We start from the raw sequence: 20,957 nt of genomic DNA, 5'->3' as shown, positions 1-20,957 counted from the left end.
ACGACGTCTACAAGGAAGCGACTCGTCGCATTGTGAAGAGGTTCACCAATAAGGAGAACGTTGTACTGCACAGGCTGAGGTTCTACACCCGCAAACAAGAAGGGAGCGAACCCGTGGACGACTACATCACCAGGATGATGGAGCTGGCTTCTCTTTGCGCCTTTGGCGAAAAAGCAGAACAGGTCATCTGTGACATGCTCGTCGTTCACACTAACTCGAGGAAAGTGCAGGACAAGTTCATACAAGAAAATGAGGTCACCCTTGACAAGGCCAACCAAATTGCCAGGGCAGAGGAAGAAACCTCCAGCAGACGCAAAGAGGCGGGGAGTCACCTGCCCGTGCCCAAACTTGCGGCACTACAATGGAGAGGGCGCAGAGACAAGCAGTCCCACGACCACCCCAGAGACAAAGGTCCCAGTCAAAAGGAGGCACCCAAATGCTATAGATGTGCCAGCACCAAGCACATGGCGAATGATCGCGACTGCCCCGCCAGGACCAAGGAGTGCTCCAAGTGCGGACGCATTGGTCACGTGGCTCTGGCATGCACGTGGCGGGAGAAAACTGTTTCCCGTGTCAATGGTGACTGCGCTTCGAGCGATGATGCCGATCTACAGGACAGACCCATGGTCGTCATGGTCAATGCCCCCCATGCCAGGAGGGAAAAGCCCCACTGCACCATTAAGGTTAACGGAATGAAAACGCACGTCATGGCAGACTCTGGATCTGACCTCACTATCCTCCCCATCAACACATACAAGGAGATGATGGGACAAGCAAAAGTAGAGATCAGAACGACCAGGCAAAAACCGACGGTGTTCGGTGGTGCAACTGTTGACCTTTTAGGCTACATCAAAGCCCGGATCGATTTCAAAGGGAGGTCTACCACCACCAAAGTGTATTTCTCAGCCAAAGGCCCAGCCCTGCTGGGATGGGACGATCAACACAAACTCAGCATGTAACTAGATCCCAGCACTCCGGAACAGGTACTCATGGTCTCCTCAGGAGCCGCGCAAAACTTCAAGGAGATGTTCCCGAACCTGTTTTCCGAGAACCCAGGGAAGGTGAGAAACTTTGTTCACAAGATTCGCCTGAAACCCAACGCGATCCTGGTGAAACACAGCCAGGGCAGTACCTGCCACAGCGAGACCCGCATTGGATGCCCACCTTCGGAAGATGGTCGAAGAAGGAACCATCGAGACCGTGGAATCATCAGAGTGGCTGAGTCCAGTTGTTTTGGTCAAAAAGAAATCCAGCAACGACCTCAGGATCTGCATCGACCTAAGAAGCCTCAATCTAGAGGTAATCACAGATAGCTTTCCACTCCCCAGCATCAACGATATCGTCCTCATGATGAAAGAGGCGGCAATCTTCTCTAAGCTGGACATGCGTGATGCCTATCACCAGATCCCCCTGCACAAATCCTCTCGCCCCCTTACAGCGTTCATCACTCCCTTCGGCACCTTACAATATACCCGCATGCCCTTTGGGTTGTCATCGGCAGCATCCGCATTTCAGAGGATGATGAACTCCTTACTTAAAGGACTCACAAACGTTTCCTTCTTTCAAGATGATATCCTCGTGTATGCCAAAGACAACGAGACCCATGACAAGGCACTCAGGACAGTTTTGAGCAGGCTTCAAGAGGAGGGCATTCATCTACGCCATGAAAAATGCGTCTTCGGAGTGAACAAGGTAGAATACCTTGGGTACTGCATCTCAAGTGACGGCGTCAGTCCCAAGAAGAACCTCATGCAGGCCATAACAGAAGCCCCGGCTCCGATGTCCAAAGAGGAGTTATGCTCATTCCTGGGCCTAGCGGAGTATTATGACAAATTCATCCCTAGATTCTCAGAGACCACGTCTCCCATGAGGGAGCTTCTGAAGAAGGGGGCAGCCTACTCTTGCGGTCCGGAACAGAACAAAGCTTTCTGTGAAATCAAAAAGAGAATTCTACACGCGCCGTGCGTGAAACCATACAACCCTGAATGGGACACCTGCATTACCACAGACGCCAGCGCGTATGGCCTGGGGGCCCCCTTGACCCAGAAGAAGGGAGACACTGAGAATATTGTGGCTTTTGCATCCAAAGCGATGTCATCATCGGAGAAGAATTACTCCACGGTTGAGAAAGAAATGTTGGCATGCGCATGGGCCGTCGACTACTTCAGATCGTACGTATGGGGGACGAGATTCAAGCCAATTTCCGACCACAAACCCCTCATTCACATGTTGAGCCCGGGCGGCACCAAGACTGCCACCCCGAGGCTGGCCAGGATCGCCGCAAAGCTTCAATTGCGGGTTGGAAAAACGCACAAGCGGACTGCATGTCCAGACTCCTGAACCAAAGCACCCCCGGTACCACATTCTTGGAAGATGAGTGTGTCGTAGCCTCCATCAGTGACTTAAGGAACGGCGAGTACATGGACCTGAGTGAGCGCCACTGGCAGGAGGAGTTTGAACAGGACGATGCCCTATGGCACGTTAGTACCTGGGTTCGCGAAGGATGGCCCAACGAGAGAGCGATCCCCGAAGGCCTTCGTCCCTACTGGAAAGTGAACGAGGAAATCACCACCATGAACAGTCTCATCCTCAGAGGCGATCAAATCATCCCGCCCAGCGGAATCCGCAAGGTGATACTGTGCAGAGCACACTCAGGCCACCTGGGATGCAACATGACCAGACGCAGGATACGCGACACCTAATGGTGGCCAGGCATGGACCAGGACATAAGACAAATGGTCGAAAGGTGCCATGAGTGCACCAACAGTGACAAGTGCCTAGCTGTGAGGCAAGCCCCCATGCTGCCCACCGAAGTCCCCAAAAGGGTGTGGCGAAAACTAGGTTTGGATTTCATTGGGCCCCTGGAAAACATGCCCCCAGAACACAGATACGGGATAGTCATGGTCGGCTACTTCGCCAAATGGGTGGAAGCTGACTTCACCTCAGACATCACCAAAAGCACAGTCATTGAAACACTCACTGCCGTATTCCAGCGGGAAGGTCTACCAGAAGAACTCGTCACAGACAACGGAGTCCAGCTAGTCTCCCGAGAAATGGAGAAATTTCTCAAGCTCAACAACATTCGACAGCGGAGAGCAAGCCTATACCATCCACAGGGCATTGGCCTGGTTGAGCGGGCAAACCGCTTCATCAAAGGGGCGCTACAACTGGCTCATGCCTCGGGCCTAGACCCGTACAAGACAGTCAAGGAGGCTGTAGCAGCCCACCGCCTCACCCCCAACGCCGTCACAGGTGTTTCGCCATTCCGTCTGCTGAGGGGGAGAACGGCAGCATCCTCACTGGTACCACCCTGGCTCCATCAAGTGAGGCCTGACGAAGACGTGGACATGGATGACGTAGCGTTTCGCATGCAGCGCAACAAAGAAGCCATGAAGACCCAAGGGGACTTGCGTCGAGCCGCTCGATACACAGCAGTTAACAGAGGTGACCTGGTGAAAATATGCCTTCCCCACAAAGACACTTCGACTGGCTCCAAATACAGCAGTCCCATAGAAGTCATGGAGAGAGGGTCAAACCACATTTGCACCAGCGACGGAAGGAAATGGAATCTAGAGAGAGTGGCCATGTACCGCAGGAAGGAAGACAGGGAACAACCACATTGGGATACCGGAGATCATCAAGACCGCCAGGAGACATTCGAAAACCCTCGCCCCTCAGAAAGAGATGCCTTGGAGCCACACCACGGCAGCGAGTTCTCAAGCCCCAACTCTCCAGCTACACCCAGGGAGGCACAGCGAAGAACAAGACAAGGAGAACTCGAATCACCCGCACCTCCTCTAGAGTACTCCAGCAATCCTGCCCCAGATACAGATCTGAGCAGACCTCAGAGAGAGAGAGAAGGAAGCCCAGCAAGTTTGCAGACTTTGTCATGGAATGACCATCCATCCTTTTCCCAGCAAAGGAGGTGTGTGGGGACATCACATGATCGCTGGAGCGTGTTCTCGCTAGATCTCGGCATAACGCGATCTCGCACGCCCACGCTCCGCGGGAAAACGTTCCCACCATTGCTGATTCAGCGGCAGACCAAGCAGGTCATGCCACTGCACTGCTCCTGATAAGGAGGCAGTAACAGGAGGTTCGAGCAGCCTCCAGTCACATCTTCTAGGGCATAAGTCCACAGCCACATGAGGCTACATGGGGGCCCTAGAAGCTTGCAGCGTGCCATCAAGGTGCACATCCTTCCCACAGTGAGTTAACTGGGAAGTCATGAAGCTGAACTGAACTGAACTGTGAGTAAATGCTTGTCCCGAGTTAAGGCAGTTTAAGGTCCACCCGTTTGTCTTACAATAAAGACAGTTGGAACCCCTTACAGTGTCCTGTCTTCCTTTAAGGCCACAACAGCCACCCTGTACTGGAGTCGCTCTGTTGCTTCAGGCTTCTATCCACGTCTGCAACAATTGTGTGGCTTTCCAAGGTGCAGCTCGGCTTCTCTGCAGTTCTCTCTGCATTCGCAAAGGCAGCGCTGTCTCCCTCTCTACAACTCGACCTTCCCACAGCTGCTGCCTATCTCATCTGGAGTCAATGGGTATCTTTGCCCCTCCTTTATTTTTTTGTACTTTGTAGCCAGTTCTCACTCAGCTCATTGTATAAGTCCATCATCTCTTTCGTTTTGTTCTCTATACTGGTGCAGGGCCACTACCAGTACTTGTGTGGCAAGTTATCTTCATGTTTCCTACACTCTTCTTCTTCACAGTACTTTGAGGTTCCCTATAGTTCTCTACTTGACAACAGTACATAGGTTTACTCTGTACAAAGATGTTATTCGACGAAAGGGAGGAGAGAGGAGAGAGAGATATGACGTGATGTTACAAGGGCTGCAACCTACATGGTCGTCATAATCATCCCTCGAGGGGGGAGTCTCTCCCCAAGAGATCCTCCTGCATTATACCACCCCCAGGGGAATGTCGGCTAGCATCCTCACCTGCCTGGCCTCATGGGAAAGGGGCTACCCCTTAGGGATAAATGACAATATCTAGTGCTTCGTCCCGGTATGTAAAGAAAGTAAATGTCAATTAAGACACGTCTTACACAATTCCTAACGTGTGAGACCAATATCTGCTTATAGGCAGTACACATATGATTTAAAAGCCAAGGTTTTTGCATTCCATGATTGCCTGTACCAGCTAGAACTTTACAAAAAGGGTGCTCTATGGAATATTCTCAAAATCTCATCCCTGTCCAAATTAAAAACACAATATCATGCTCAAGATGCCACCATTGCTGGTGATCTTGATAGATGCCATGCACTGAAATGATGTAGATTTTAAAGAAACTTTGTGACCATCAGGTCAGTGGTCGAAGTGGGTGGGAGCGGTTGGGAGCAGTGCTCCTTTACTTTTTTAAATGAGGTTTTACCATTCCTATACTTTTACTTCAAAAATAAACTGTTCCGGAATGGCTAAGTTTTAAAATAAGTGTGGGAAGAAGTTTAAACTTGCATTTCAGTGTACACCACTGAACATTCCCTTAAACGGCAGGTGTGCTTGTTTTGGGGTTTGAATTGCACCTGGGAGGGTTGTGGTATTGGGGTTTGTGGGTAGCAGGGCCAGGTCAGCAGGGAACATAGTTCCACTGCTTCTTTTCGTACACTTCGACCACTGCATCAGGTCAGGTTTTTGGCGCAGCAGGTAGTCTGTGGATGCAGTAACTGTCTAAAATTAACCCAGTTGCAATTGATCACAATCTGGCAACGGAAGGATCAGGCTAGACATTTGCATACACGCACATCAGTAGAGCGTGTTCCCTACACAAAATTTCACTGACTCTGCCATTCAAATCCTATATGAAATATATATTGGAGGAACTATTTGTTAAGAGTAGATTATTTTACAAGCTAAAGGTCACAGTATCGGTAACACTAAGAAGGCTCTCTCTAAATTTGATAAATATTTTTCCACTGTAATTTAAATTACAATATTAAGCTGCCTTCGAGTATAAAAGATGGGATAAAATAGGAAATGAAATAAAGTACAAAATGAGATGGGCATATGCAGTGCTCCAGATAAGATTTTTGAAGTGGGAGTATTTTACTCCCTATTTTTTAAAGTTGGGCGCAAAATGATTTTTTAGGGAGTAAAAATGTAAATCCAGTTCCCAATGATAGTATTTTATAAGTGAGTACAAATGTTTTAATTGAAAACGAAAATGTTTTTGTAATATTTATTTCTTTTCATCTAGTTATTCATACACATTAAAAAATACATGTTTACTTCTTCCAATCCGACAGTAATAATCGTAGTTTCTTCCTGTGGTATTATGCGCAGTACTGGTCCAAACATATCCAATGAGCTGTAAGGGTGAAAGCAGGGACGCATGATTCTACATGTCATTTTCCTATTTTTTGTTGGGAGTATTTTTACTCCCCGTTTTGATTTTTTGGGAGTATTTGCCAATTTATATGGAGTAAAAGTAGTCGATAAACCTCTTATATGTAGGGCTCGGCATATGGAAGCTAAAGTGCAGACAAATCAAATGTACATCTGCAGAGAAAGTGAGGCATTGGCTGCTGCCAAATTATGTTTCTTTGTATGCTAAATATATTTGTGAGCAGTATAGCCCGTTGACCCATCTGCATATAGTTGTGCCATGTAATGTGTTCCTAAATGGTAATTTCGGAGTATAGGATCTGCAATTATGTGAGAAGGTTGTCAAAGATTCTGTTCCTGTATCTTAAGCACAGTTTTTCTTTCTCGCATCTTCTCTCCATACTAACGGAGGTCTTCAGTAGCATATTCATCTGAACCATATAAAACAACTGTGGTGATTCAGAGAGTGACATTGGTGTTCTGCTTTTTTTCTTTACAGCCATAATCAGAGGACGACCACATTCAAACATCCTGTGACGGGGCAGATATCGCCTGAAAATCTGGAATTTGTTTTACAAGAGGAGTAAGTAGAGCCTTAAAAATGTCTACAATATGTTCTGGACACAACAAACCCAATGCTAAGAAAGTAAATAAACACCAATTGCAAACCATACTGGGGACAGTATTCTTAAATGGTAAATCCTGGTTGAGTGCACTTTCCATTAGCAAGTCAAGCCAACTGAATTGTGCCTAACCTATACTATGTCCACATGAAGAGTCGTTCTGATAATTTTGTTGCATTTGTGTGACATTTGTAACAATACTTTCAGAAAATCAAATCTAATGGAATTTCCATGTACCCTGCTCCTCCTTCTCTTTGTAGGGTTGTATCCTTGGTGACTTTTGATCTTGCATTATGTCCTTTCAATTGTTATCTTATTGGTGCTTGATTAGCACCTACAACTGATTTGCCCTCGTAGTGCTTTATTGGTATGTCCTAGTGTTTTTTAGGTATGTACAGGAGAATATAAAAGCACAGCTCTTGCGTATGGTGTACTTTGGTATAGGTGAAGGAGTGAGGTGTAATCTATATTAAGTTAGAAGCAAATGTCATTCATGCAGGGTGTTAATGTGTCCAATAATGACCCTGCCTAGGGAAAATCGAATGAAATTCAATATTAGAAGAGCATTGTTGCACCACTTTTTAAGGGAAAGTGTTTGCAGCATTCACAAGTGCATCAAGTATAAATCAGATTTTTGACTGTCATTGCGTATTGGAGACACTTAGAAATTGCTCACAGAATTTATAAGAAATGGAAGGGAACAAAAGACAAACGTGTAGGAAGTCTGATGTCTCATGGATTTGGACCAGTTCATTTGAAATAGTGTACATACATTAAATTGAATTAAGAAACCAAAAACCAATACTTATGTTTTAATGTTTTTGCGAATACATTTTGGGACAGATATATTTTGATGGCAAACTTTTCAAAATGCTCAATTTCCTAACCTCTCTCCCATATATTCATGACTATCATTGTGCCTGCTGTGCTTCAGCAAAGACTAGTGATAGGTGTGTTAGTTGAGAAGTGTGAACCTCACATTTTCAATGCACCTATTTGTGATGATTTCACCTCGGAGATTGAACATTTTAAATCAGTTATTGTTTTTCTTACTTTTCTTTAAGACAAAAGAACTCTGCTGTGTTAGTTGTGTACATTTCATTGTTTGGCATTTTTTTGGCAGATGAACCAAAGGAGAGGGACATGCTTATGCAAACAATGTCTCCACCAATAGGTGGCATGTGTTTATTTTTTTTTCTGGAGTGAGAAGTATGTTTATGAGAAAACAAAATGACATATAAGAATTTGTCAGTGCCTGTTCCACCACACATTCTCCCACTCCTTAGACATTATGGTGATATCGAGAATCAAAAGGGTTTATTCAGATAAACTTGCATAATAACTTGTTGTATGAGCTAACATTGGGGCAAAGAGTGGCCACCACTCTTTTCAATGACATCACCTGCTAGGTAGCTACTTATCCCATTCAAATAGGTAGATGCAATTCTGAGACATGTGCCATGTGCTTATGTTCCCTAAGGCGGTCAGTCTGTAGTTTGATCATACATTTTATAAGTAGCAAAGATGATGCTGGGTGTGCTTTGTAGAGCTTGGTCCTACAACCTTTTTGTGTTGTAGTGAGCAACAAATGTTAGGTTTGACCAAAAAGGTGGCTATTACTTTGGTTTCCTTTTCCTGTAGAAACGGCAGGTTCTGAAACAGTCTTTCTTGATTTTCAGTGATATTGGATACAAATATTGTAACTGATCAATATTACAGGGTACAATTTTCATATTGGTGTATAGCAATTTTGTCTTAAGTGATTTCATTAGTCCTTTGAAAGTAGAAAGATCTCAGTTTGGGTCATTTAAATCTTGTCTGCACCATGTTTGGTTGGACAAAGTAAAAAAAATGTCAGGGTTTGTGATGTGTAAGTAATTGGATATGAACACCTCTAACAGTTTTTCTCATTGAGAATAAGGAATTGGATATGATTTCTCCTTCATATTCTTTCAATGTAGAAGAAACCAGGAAAGTGTAAAACCTGACATTTGTTTTGCAAAGGTCTATTCCTATTATTAAAACCTTAGTGTGTTGTGTTAGTTTACAAATATACTTAGAATTCAGGTATGCAAAAGGAGACTATATGTATCAAACTCGTAAGCAAAGCCACTTTATTTGATAAGTATAAAGAGGAAAAGGGACTAGTGTGATGGCGGTGTCAATAGTTAATATGATGTGGGAGTTATGAAATAGAGATTACACAAATTGTCAGGGTTCATGTTTAAACATAGTCTTGGCTATAGCAACGCAGCATTTAAATTGCATCAAATTTGTATTTCTTTATTAAAAAGAACAAATCGTTTTTGATAAAGAAAAATGCTGAGCTTGGTCTCTGACAGTGTAGGTGTGTCTGCACAAATGTGCATATACCTTTTTAAGTTTAAGAATATGTGTAGACGTAATGTGCTTCTTTGGGTCTATGGATGTTCTTTATGATGTATTGATTGATTTGATTTGTATATCATGCCTGAACTCTCTACATTTTTGATCATTCTTGGTGATTCCTGACATTTTAAAGTATTTAGTAGGACTGAGTCTTTCCCAGTAATCCTATCCCAAAAATGTGACAAGTGTCTCCAATACTTCATCCTCTTTTGTTTCTATGTCGATCTTTTCTTCCTGACGGTATTGGTGGGCAGCAGAGGTGTAAATATACATATGAATATTTTCTGAACTGTGGCATGTGTGTAGAACTATGAACTTGGACAAGAAAAGAGAGATTAGAATGTGTTTTTCAAGTTAACATAAACTCTAAGCCACAATGTTTCCCACTCTCAAGGTCTATATACGAACTTCACCTTCGCCTTTGCGTTACAGGATTGCTCATTTCTCTGCGCAATAACTTTACCAGTGTCTTCTAGGGACTTTGTCTTCAATTCCAAGCAATCAGGGTTTCTCTGTACACTCCAGTTCCATATGTCATCATGGGTGTTGTCTTCACATTACAGCATGCAATGCTATGTTGTACAATTAATCTCTGAATGTCTGCAAAGAAGTATATTTCAAGTTACAACATGCATCTCCCCATCCTATCAATTTCTCAGTGTCTCTAGGTATGTTGCTTCGTATCCCAGCATAAACTGTTGCTCAGCACACTCAATTCTCAATATCACTAATGTGCATTGCCTTTGGGGACATTTACTATAGGTTCCTACATGCCGTGTTTCTTTTCACATTTAGTTTCTCACTGGATCTTGTAAATGAATGTGCAAATTTCCAATATGCATCATTTCACTTAGTTTGGCCTTGGCATTGGAACGTGGACTGTAAGTAACACTAGTCCGAGTTTCTGTACATGTTTTGTTCGCAATGCCTCTTGGAACTTGCCCCCAAGTTGTAGCCTGCAGCTTTTTTTCTTAATAATTTGTTTCATTCATCTCACTGGGGACTGCCTTCTGCATCTCTGCCATGGACTTTCACACAGGTTATGTTCCACCTTTGATGTTGGCATCCACAAACTTCTTTCCATTTTAATATCCACTTATCTCTGGCTCATCTTCAGCTTTGATCGCTCATGGGGAATAGTCAGGAAGTCTTGACAGCTCTGTGTGGGTGCAGCAGCTGGTATTAGCTCTCCTCTCTTGGTGGCCCTCCTTTGTGGCATCACATTCTCCTGCTCTCTGTGACTGATCCCCATCTTGTCTTCACTGCTTCAAAGAGACTCTCTTGCTTCTATATGCTATCCCATCTCATGCTCATTCTTGCTGTACAATCCGCAGCTTGTTCTGTAGCTGTTTCAGTACTTCCACTTGCCTATCATTCTACTCCAACACCTTCCTTCTTACACCTTTATTTGGTAATATTCCTTGTTTTAGCTAAAAAAGTATAAGCTAGCACTATCAGCAGCTAAAAGAAGCGCATGCGATTCCTGGATCATTAATGGTAAATCCAACTCCAACGAACTTTTTAAAATATTAAAGGAGCTGTAAGATCCTTGTAAGACTAATAGAATATCATAGTAAAGGATGTCGCCTGGTGCACCATGATCCAGGAGGCTGTGCTGGGAAAACTGGACAAGATAAAAAGTCTACAGAATAGCCAGAAAAATCGCACTACAATAGTCCGCCGCTGGGAAGATCATAGTCAGTCCACTAACAATCATGACATTCAATTTAATTTTATTTCGGAAAGTAATTTAGCAGCAATCATTTCTAATTTGATACCAACTCTATTTATGGGAGATTCTTGTCTGGCTCTAATAATTAAGGAGTGTGGTCCTTTATTGCTGAGCCCCCTATGCAAGTTTGTTAGTGCATAATATGCGGAGAGTCATGTCCCGGTAGAACTCAAGGATGCTTGGATCACTCCCTTATTAGAAGTAAAACAGGATAGTGTCCAGCTACTCCTGCTAAGTATAGGCCAATAACTAACACACGGTTTCTCCTTAAGATTCTGGATCGAGTGGCATACCTGCAGCTATCAACCTTCTTGAATAATCATGTTATTCTGAATAAGTGGCAATCTGGCTTCAGGCAGGTTCATGGTACTGAGACGGCCCTGCTGGACCTTAAATCCAGGTTGCTACAGTATATGGACAAAGGACAGACAGTCACGCTGATGCTGTTGGATTTATCTGCAGTCTTTGGCCTGGTGGACCATGGGAAGCTGGTCACCAGGCTAAGGGAGATGGCATTCTGTTCAGACACTGCTGTTCGCTGGATTGCCTCTTTCTTAAGCGATCGTTCATATAGAGTGTGGAGTGATCTGGTGGAAGCTCCTTCAGCACATTTGAATTTTGGTGTGCCACAGGGAGCTCGTCTTTCTCCCTCATTATATAATATCTTTGCAGTCCCATTTATTACCCTCCTGGCAAAGATTAATATAGGATTTACGAATTATGCCGATGATACTCAATGTGTCATCCCACTTTCAGGACTGCCTAAGGATGATGAGAAAACAATAAATAAGATATATTAAATCATACAATTATGGATGATGGAAAACAGTCTGGCATTAATTAAAGAGAAAACCTAGCTAATGGTGATAGGAGCCAGTAGTAAAATAAGGAAATTGGGTCCAGAAAATGGATACTTTTAGGTATCCTGCTGCAATTTGGAAACCAAGAAAAAGGTGAAAAAGTTAGCCATCACTTTGGATCACAGCCTGGATATGAGGGCACAAATAAATAGTCTTGTTTCATCTACTGCCTATTATATCAAATTATTTGCCCAATCAGAGCCTTACATCTCCCAAACCAATTGTGAGACAGTGGCCAGAGCCATTGTAGGGTTCAAAATTGACTACAGCAGCAGCCTTATGGTTGGTGTCACTAAGTGTGACATCACACGGTTGCAAACATTACAAAATAGCATGGTCAGGATTATTGTTGGCCTCATAAAGAGAGACCACATATCGGATGCAAGGCGTAACCTACATTGGCTAATGGTTAAAGCTAGGATTCATTTTCATTGTTTGCCAATAACACACTGTATTAAGGGCATTGGCCCTGCATACCTGACTGTAGCTCTACTGGCAAGCCGACGATCAGGACACTAAGGTCCAACAATACTAATCAACTTGAAATTCCTATGGGTCTACTCAATCAAGTGATGAAATCCGGATTCGGCATGGAATGCTATTCCGCCAGATATTAGAGAGATAGATTTCACTGCCATTTTTAGGAAGATGAAAACACTGCTGTTTAAATAGGTTGCAGTCCTCTCACATTTTTTCTGGTTTTTGGTTATCTTTGCATGCTTATGGTCACTGCACCTTGGCCTTATGTTCTATGTGTCTTGTCTACTTACTTGCTCTATGTAGCACCTGTAATCCTCCGGGTCCTTGGTGCGCTATACAAATGAATAAAAGTAAAAAGCGCATGGGACCACGGGCTGTGTCACCGGTCTATGAACATGGTGAAGAAATTCATGGCTCAGTAAAGCTAGTAATCGTACCCTGAACATCAGAGCCTAACCGCCATGCCCAAGGTGGTTTAAATGCCCACCTGGGTTTATGGCCGGTTTTGTGGCAGCGAATGGTGCTGCAATCGATGCACAGCACTGAGAGAACTGGATATCTGTGTTTAGAGCAAGAAAAACCACTAATCTGTAATTAGACAGTGTTAATATTGGACAGCAATGTTGTTGTGAGTCTATCTCTTGACAATCTAGAAACCAAGTCTCGTTACCCTTGTTTTCATGATAAACATTATATCTTATTTGTGTCTTCCCTACACAGTTTTATCACTAAAAGGTATTAACACTTGCTATATAGTGCTTTTTTATACACATGAATAGAAATTCATCACAAATGCTCATTCTTTTACATTTATGTATATTTATTTGCTTTTAGAGATAGTAAATGAGCATGAAAAATAGTTTATTAAAAAAAAGTACAGTTCCCAAAATTAGCAATAATGTAGTTGAATGTAGTCCTTGCATCCTACGCTTGTATTCACTTCTAGGATTTTAAAGCAACCTATAACCCCTCAGCAGTATGTTGAGCAATCTAAAATTGTGGCACAGGGAAACTTGAAGTTAAATTCACAGTAGTGCTGTCAAAGGTTGTTGGGTCAGGTTATACAATCCCCTGTAAACCCATTAAATAGAAATGGCAGTTTATCTAAAAACAATGTAAAGCAAGAGATTGCAAAATCCAGATAATGCATTTGCGCCCCTCAACCTCACCTTCCCCTCTTACATCATCGTGCTTTGATGAGTCGGCTTATCCTGGCCAAAGTGATGAGGTCGGCAAATAACTAAATGTGCTATGTCCAAACTCATTTCACAACACTCATTTTCTCACCAGCACAAAGATATTTGAGAGGCTGCCTGATAAACCATTAAGAAACACCATGAAGAGAAAATACAATATAATGCACATTTTATTTTTTTAAAAAAGCTTATTTCAGGCCACAAAATAATGAAACGGCAAAATATTTGAATTTGAAAACATGTGCAAAGTGCCACATTTTCAACCTTAGGCAGATTTACTCTGCCATGGTGAAGGTTGTTTTGTTTCTTCTCATCAAAGCAGTTCAGTCCAGTAGTTCATTTGAAGCTCAGAAATATTGAAGCAACCTAAAAAAATAGGCTTTGGAAAAATTGGTAAAGTTCTTACTTGTAGGTTTGTAGTCAGATTTATTCTGTTACGGTGAATGTATTAATATGGCTGCTTGCTGCTTCTTGTCCAGGCAGTTCAGTTTTGGGATTTAGCTAGGTCTCCCAGCCCTGTCCCTCTTGGCTTTTCATAGGGAATCTCGCGTCTCTGTGCGTCTGTTTTTCTGTGGTCTGTGCTGCTGTGTCTTGCAGCTTAATATATACTCTGAATCCATCTTTATCTAAACCTCACCATTTCCTTGCCACTCAATATTGACCTGAGGATATTTTTGTTTTAATCTCTTATGTAAAACAAAAGTTCTTACTGAGAGCTAAGCTTTTCATAGTTATATCAATTTTGAAGAAATGACTCTGTATAAACATCAACAATGTCTGTAACTGCCCGCAACCAGTCAACAAAGAATAAAACAGTCATCAACTTACTCTATGTAAGTTTAACATGAACCATCCAATGCTAATTTATAAAATGGCCAACATGTTAAATTACATTTCACATGCTTTCTTATTATGGAGAATGTATTTTAGTTAATTTTTCCATGGACTTTGAGTTTAAACAAATGTTTTTTCTACTGCATAATAATATGCAACCAAAACATATCCAGTCTAACTGAATTCTTTCTTTTTCAATTGCCACTTTGTGTTTTTAAAATAGGGCTTCACACTCCCATTGTGAATTTGAAAGCTGTGTTTGAAATGCAATGGTAATGCAGTTTAAGGCTATGAAATACACAGCTCATGTTATGACAAACTGACAGAGAAATTTGGTAACTGCGTTTTTTTTTGCTTATCTGCTGGCTAATACATTTGCAGCCGGTTACAGACAATATTTGTCCAGGGTTATTTCTGCAAAAGCAATGTGTGTATTATTTTGGACTCTGTGAGCATCCTCACATCTTCTGTGAGAAGGGAATGACTCCCTTCTCCTGGTATACGGTGGTGTTCCAAAAATCTCCTCTTGCAAACGGATGCCAGGGGGAATGACTCCCTCCCCTTGGCTTGTAGTTCCAACAGCTTCTACACACAAGTTTCTGGACCAGGAAGTTCGCTTCCCCTGCTATCCCTTTAGTGAACTTGTAAGGATTCAGTTTCCCCACCAGAAAAATGACTCCCTTCTCCTGGGGTTTGAGCGTTTTTTTCAATTTGGGGTTTCAAATGGATTGTGTCCTGCAGCATATTCCACATCTTTGACATGTAATGTCCACAGCTGTGCACTTCGGAAACTTTTTCAGCAGAGGGCGTCCTATGTCGATGTCGGGTCAATGTCCCTCGAAGGCCTCCGTCGAGGGCAACGTCACCGGATGTTATAAATAGGATGCACGGTGCCCGCAGCCTCAGTTCAGTTTTTTCCACAAACGTGTTGTTTTGTGAAACTCTGCGCACCTTCTGCATTGAGATGTCTTTTTCTTCGACCCCTCCAACTCTGCGGTCTGGCTTCAAGACCTGCCGGGACTGCAAGTTGATCACCGACCCGCATCGCATTTGTTTGTGGTGCTTGGGCGAGTCGCACGACACCGACGGCTGTTCGAAATACCAGTCGCTGACTGCCAAGGCCTTGCGGAAGGGGAAGCTCCAGGTAGGTAGGGGTTCTAAGCCCAGTTAGTCCTGAAACTCCAAGTCCAAATCCAAAGGGGTGTCCACCAACGACTCGTGGGGCGACTCTCCGTGTCGGGTGGAGGCCCGGGGTTATCGGTCCAAGAGTGGTTCCTGCCATTCTTCTTCTTCGTTGTGGCATTCGAGGAAGCGGCGTCACCGGTCGCCTTCCCCGTCCTCCTCGGATAAGGGAGCCGTGAGGAAAGTGGCATGCCCAACAAAGTCCTCTACTCCAGAGGAATGGGCTGCCTTTAAGGAGCAAATGTTGGCGATATTTCAATCGCAGGGCACGGATCTGGTCGCGCCTTCTACCGAAGCCAGCCAGGATCGATCTCGTACCGTGGCTCGCACGCATTGGGGCTCGGGTCCTTGACACGACTCGCATAGGGAACCTTCGAGGTCCCGTTCGGACAAGGCTTCGGAGAGTCGAAAGAGACGTGCTTCTAGGTCTCGGTCCTCATCCCCAGTGAGACCGTTGCAACCTCCTAAGGGCTTGATGCCGGTGTCGACTCGTTCGGCACCGTTTCCATCTGGCTCGGACGTCGATGCTTTGCCATCTTATGAGCCCACGGTGGTGCCGGCGCTCACAATGTTGAGGTTGTCGACGCTCTCGGTGTCTAAGCCTTCGGCGCTCTCGACGCCTTTGGGTATTTTTACCCGAAATTTGCCTTTGGAGTACCCCGATGTGGTGGATCCTCCTAGGAAGGCTGCGGCTAAGTCTGAGAGGCCAGTTTTGGACTCCCGGCCCTCTTCTGTCACCAGGCCTGGGTTTCATCTCCCTCTGGCTGACATATGAAGAGGAAGAAAGGTCTGAGTTTGAGGACCCTGGTGAACTTGATGAAGCTCCACTTTTTTCTGGAGACAGTTGGAGCAGTTGAGGCAGACCCTCCATGATGCCAGTGGGTTGGACACTTCTCCGGAAGTGGAATTTGGTAGGCCTGAGCCTAGGGCTCATGCAGAGTCTTCATACAGAAGGCTCATGGCTAGGGTCTCGGAGTATCTGGGTTTGTCCAGTCCTCCTGAAGACCTTGTGCAGGATGATCTAACAGACATCTTAGATCCAGGTCCGTCCTCTGACCTGGTTTTACCATTTCATCTCACCTTACAGAAAAGGGTGGCAGCTGCTTGGCAGTCCCCAGAATCTCTTACAGCTGTGCATAAATCTTTGACAAAGAAGTACCTCCCTTCCGTTAGCGATCCCAGCTATTTATCTACTCACCCCACTCCTGAGAGTTTGGTGGATCAGGCGGCTACGGCCACCTCGAGGCAGGCAGTGTACCCTACCATCCCTCCGGATAGCGACGACAAGAGCTTCGATGGTTGGGCCCAGAAGGTATTTTCTGCTGGGAGCATGGCCTTGAAATCGGCCAACACCATTTGTGCCTTGGCAAGGTTCTCACACACTCTGTGGAACTGTGTTTCTTTAGCGGCTGAGCATATTCCCGAAGGGGAAGAAAGTGATGGGTTCCTTGCTCTCATGCAAGATGGCAAGGAGGCCATGTGCGAATCCGTTCTATCTGGTTTGGATACGGACGACAGTGTTAGCCGATCCATGGCTACGATCACCGTAATACGCAGATTTGCGTGGTTGCAGAAGTCGAGTTTTGCTCCGGATATGCAGGCCCATCTTCTGAACATGCCCTTTGATGGCGCACATTTGTTTGGCAGCAAGGCTGCCAAGAGTCATGAGAGTTTGCAGACCTCGAAAGCTGTGGCTAAATCTTTAAGTGCAGCTGTGCGTAAACCTCTGCCTTTTCGTCCTAGGGGACAGCAATGGAGGGGAGGTTCTTTTCATTACTACTCCTCCTTTTGTACAATGAGGGGGGCCAGCGAAAAAGTACCAGTGGTGGTCGAGGAAATCGTGGTGCCAAAGCCGCTTAGGCAGCTGCCTCTTTGCCTTCAGGCACTGCCGCAACTGCTTCCAAACAGTCATGAGGCCATGTCCCATGGTTCACCGGTTGGGGGCAGACTGTCTCCGTATCTCGAAGAATGGCGAGCCATTACTTCAGATGCATGGGTTCTGAATACCATAGCCCAAGGCTACTGCCTTCCTTTCCTTCAGCGGCCTTACGACAATCCACCGGGAAAACTCTCTTTGAAGCTTCCGGATTCGCTCCTTGCGCAGGAAATCCTAACCCTGCTGTAGAAAGGTGCTATAGAACTGGTGCCTGTAGCGGAGAGGAACAAGAGATGGTATTCCGCTTATTTTTTGCTTCCGCAGAAAGACTGGGGATAGAGACCCATCATGGACTTGCGCTGGTTGAACAAACTTCTCAGGAAGGACTAGTTCAAAATGATTACTCTTTCACAAGTCCTCCATGCCATCAACTTCAGGATTGGTTGTTGTCTCTGGACCTACAGGATGCTTACTTTCATGTGCTGATTCATCCGAAGCACAGAAAGTACCTGAGGTTTGCGGCTGGTGACTTGCACTTTCAGTTTCAGGTCTTGCCATTCGGATTGGCCTCCGCCCAGACGATCTTCACCAAGCTAATGGTGGTGATATCAGCGTACCTCAGGCAACGGGGGATTCATGTCTACCCCTACCAAGACGTCTGGCTGATCTAGGGGCGCTCTCCCAAGCAAGAGTTGGATCACCTTGTTCTCACCTGCCGCACCCTCCACAGTCTGGGCTTCTCCCTAAATTTCAAGAAGTCGCATCTGACACCTTCCCAACAGCTCCAGTACATCAGGGCTGTGTTAGAGACATCCTTGGCTCTGTCACTGCGACGAGTACGATTTCCTTGGATGCCTTTTCCAGTGGCGTTAGGGTACCACACCCTACTCTGATGATCGTCAGTGAGCTTATCTCTGCAACTGGTACAGAGGTCACTATGTTGATCCTTTCCAGTGCTCCATTCCTATGTTTTTTTCTTTCTTACTTTCTTTGGCCCACAGGGGCCTTCACGTTGGCACCATTAAGGGTTACCTGGTGGCGCTGTCTATCTTTAAGCACTCGTCTGAAGAATGTTCTTACTTTAAGATTCCTTTGATTTCTCAGTTTCTTAAAAGACTGACTAATGTATTCCCGCCGTTCCCTTTCCAGGTGCCGGTTTGGGATTTGAATTTGGTTTTGAAATTTCTCATGGGTGCTCCGTTTGAACCTTTGCACTCCTGTCCTTTGAGGTTACTGTCCTTCAGCACTGTGTTCTTGGTTGTGGTCACTTCCGTTCGCAGAGTGAGTGAATTGCAGGCACTTTATTCTAAGCCACCCTTTACTGTGTTTCACAAGGACAGGGTACGTCCCTCTTTTCTACCTAAGGTAGTATCTGAATATCATATGAGTCAAAAGGTGGTTCTTCCATTTTTCTACCCTCCTCCTCATCCTGGTAAGGAAGAGGAGCGACTCCATCGGTTGGATCCTAGGAGAGCTCTGAGCTTTTACATTTCTAGGATGTCCAGGGTTAGAGTGGATGATCAACTCTTTGTAGGATATGCTGGACACCGATTGGGCCAGGCTGTTACCAAACAGACCTTGTCCAGGTGGATTATCCTCACCATTACAGTGTGTTACCAATTGGCAGGTAAGGACCCCCCTGATGGGTTGTGAGCTCATTCCACTAGGGGCGTGGTTACTTCCACAGCCCTCCAGCGGGGGTTCCTATTAGGAATATTTGTGATGCAGCCACATGGGCTTCAATCCACACCTTTGTCAAACATTACTCCCTGGATACAATCCATTGTCAGGATATGGCCTTTGGAAAGGCGGTTCTGTATTCTGCAATCTGATTGGGTACTCTTAATTCTTTTCCCTCCTCCATTTACTGGTACTGCTTTGGGAGTCTGTCAAAGATGTGGAATACTTTGTAGGACACAATCCATTTGAAGAACAAGTTACTTACCAACTGGTAATGTTCTTTCGACTGGATGTTCCTCCAACGTATTCCACATCGCCCTCCCAGCCTGCCCCTCTGGAGAATTTCCTATGCGATTGCATCTTACGTTTCCGCAAGGCTATGTGCAGTCAAGCAGGCATGAGACTGGTGCCACACGTTCTGAGGGAAAAAACGTAAACTGAGGCTGCGGGCACTGTGCGTCCTATTTATAACATCCGGTGACGTTGCCATCGATGGAGGCCTTCGAGGGGCATCGACTCGACATCATCGACGCAGACGCCCTCTGCTGAAAAAGTTTGCGAAGTGCACAGCTGTGGACATTACATGTCAAAAATGTGTAATACGTTGGAGGAACATCCAGTCGGAAAAACGTTACCAGTTGGTAAGTAAGTTCTTCTCTTGGCCCTCTCTCACTAGATCAGCAAAGTCATAAGTCCTCCTCTGGATCCCAGTGAACTTGGCTCTGTCACTGTGACGAGTACGATTTCCTTGGATGCCTTTTCCAGTGGCGTTAGGGTACCACACCCTACTCTGATGATCGTCAGTGAGCTTATCTCTGGCAATGCTTTGAAGATAGTTTCCTCTTATGCTTATTTTACTTGTATTGGGGTCCCAGGCCCTTCTCTGGTTGTCAGTGGGCTTCTCTCTGCCACTGCTGTGAGGATCATTTTCTCTGGTGCCCGTTTCAGTTGTTTCGATCCCATACCCTTCTCTGGTGGTCAGTGGGCTTAATTCTGCCACTGATGTGAGGAAACACTTCTTGGATGCACTTTTCACTCTGCTTTGGGTACTGGACACTTAATGGCCCTCTTATAGGCTTTACGCTTGCCCCAGCATTAAGCTTGGATCTCTCTACACCCCCCCCCCCCCACCACGTCTTTACTGGTCCGCCTGTGCTTTCCGTTACCTTCTAGTTGCAATCTCGCCAAGGATTGGTGGTGGGTCTGCTTCCCACTCCCTACATCCTTCTGCTTCGTTACTGTTTCTGCTGCAATTCTGTGTGTTGTCTCCTTGCAGTTTTGGCACCATTAGAGGATTGCCTGGTCTACCTCCTCCTAGAGGTCACGCCACTGCCTAGTCTGCTTTCAGCTAGGCTCAGTCCTGCTGACACAGGACCCATCACAGCCTCCCTCCGCTACTTGTAGGCATATTCTTCAAAGCCCTCTCCTCGGGTCAGGTGCAGACTTCGAATCTCCTGGGTTCTCCGACGGGGAAGGAAGACATGGAGTCCTCCTTCTGTTTAAGCTTTATAGGGCTTCCTCCGCCCCAGCATAACGTCAACACTTATATGGCTCCTTGGTATTCCTCATGCCTCCTATGAGCCGCCTAGTCTCAGTACTAGCAAGGTCAGTAATCCTCAAGTTTTCTGTGCTCTCCTTCAATCCTGTATTCTCTGTCTTGGCTGTATCCCAGGTACTACAGAAATACATTGGTCTACCTTCAATATAGTTGTTTGAAATGGAGGGGCTAAGGAATGTGGAGTTATGACGTTCAACGGGTTGTAACCTAGGTGGTCGTCCT

The 20,957-nt window shown here is 45.1% G+C and overlaps 1 protein-coding gene across 8 annotated transcripts in view; it reads left to right on the top strand.

Annotated features, from left to right (window-relative positions):
• PLEKHA7 (pleckstrin homology domain containing A7) overlaps window positions 1-20,957 on the top strand; it is a 1,516,580-nt gene that overhangs the window by 780,612 nt on the left and 715,011 nt on the right. For all 8 annotated transcript variants that reach the window (XM_069623767.1, XM_069623765.1, XM_069623764.1 and 5 more), the window contains one exon: window positions 6,826-6,909. In XM_069623767.1, coding sequence (XP_069479868.1) covers window positions 6,826-6,909 — 84 coding nt within the window. The remainder of the gene's footprint in view (window positions 1-6,825; window positions 6,910-20,957) is intronic.

This window comes from Ambystoma mexicanum, chromosome 11 (genome assembly GCF_040938575.1).
Source record: "Ambystoma mexicanum isolate Mex_15411 chromosome 11, UKY_AmexF1_1, whole genome shotgun sequence".
NCBI lineage: Eukaryota > Metazoa > Chordata > Amphibia > Caudata > Ambystomatidae > Ambystoma > Ambystoma mexicanum.
The sequence above is the reverse complement of the archived record's forward strand: the minus strand, read 5'-3'. Positions and strand labels throughout refer to the sequence as shown.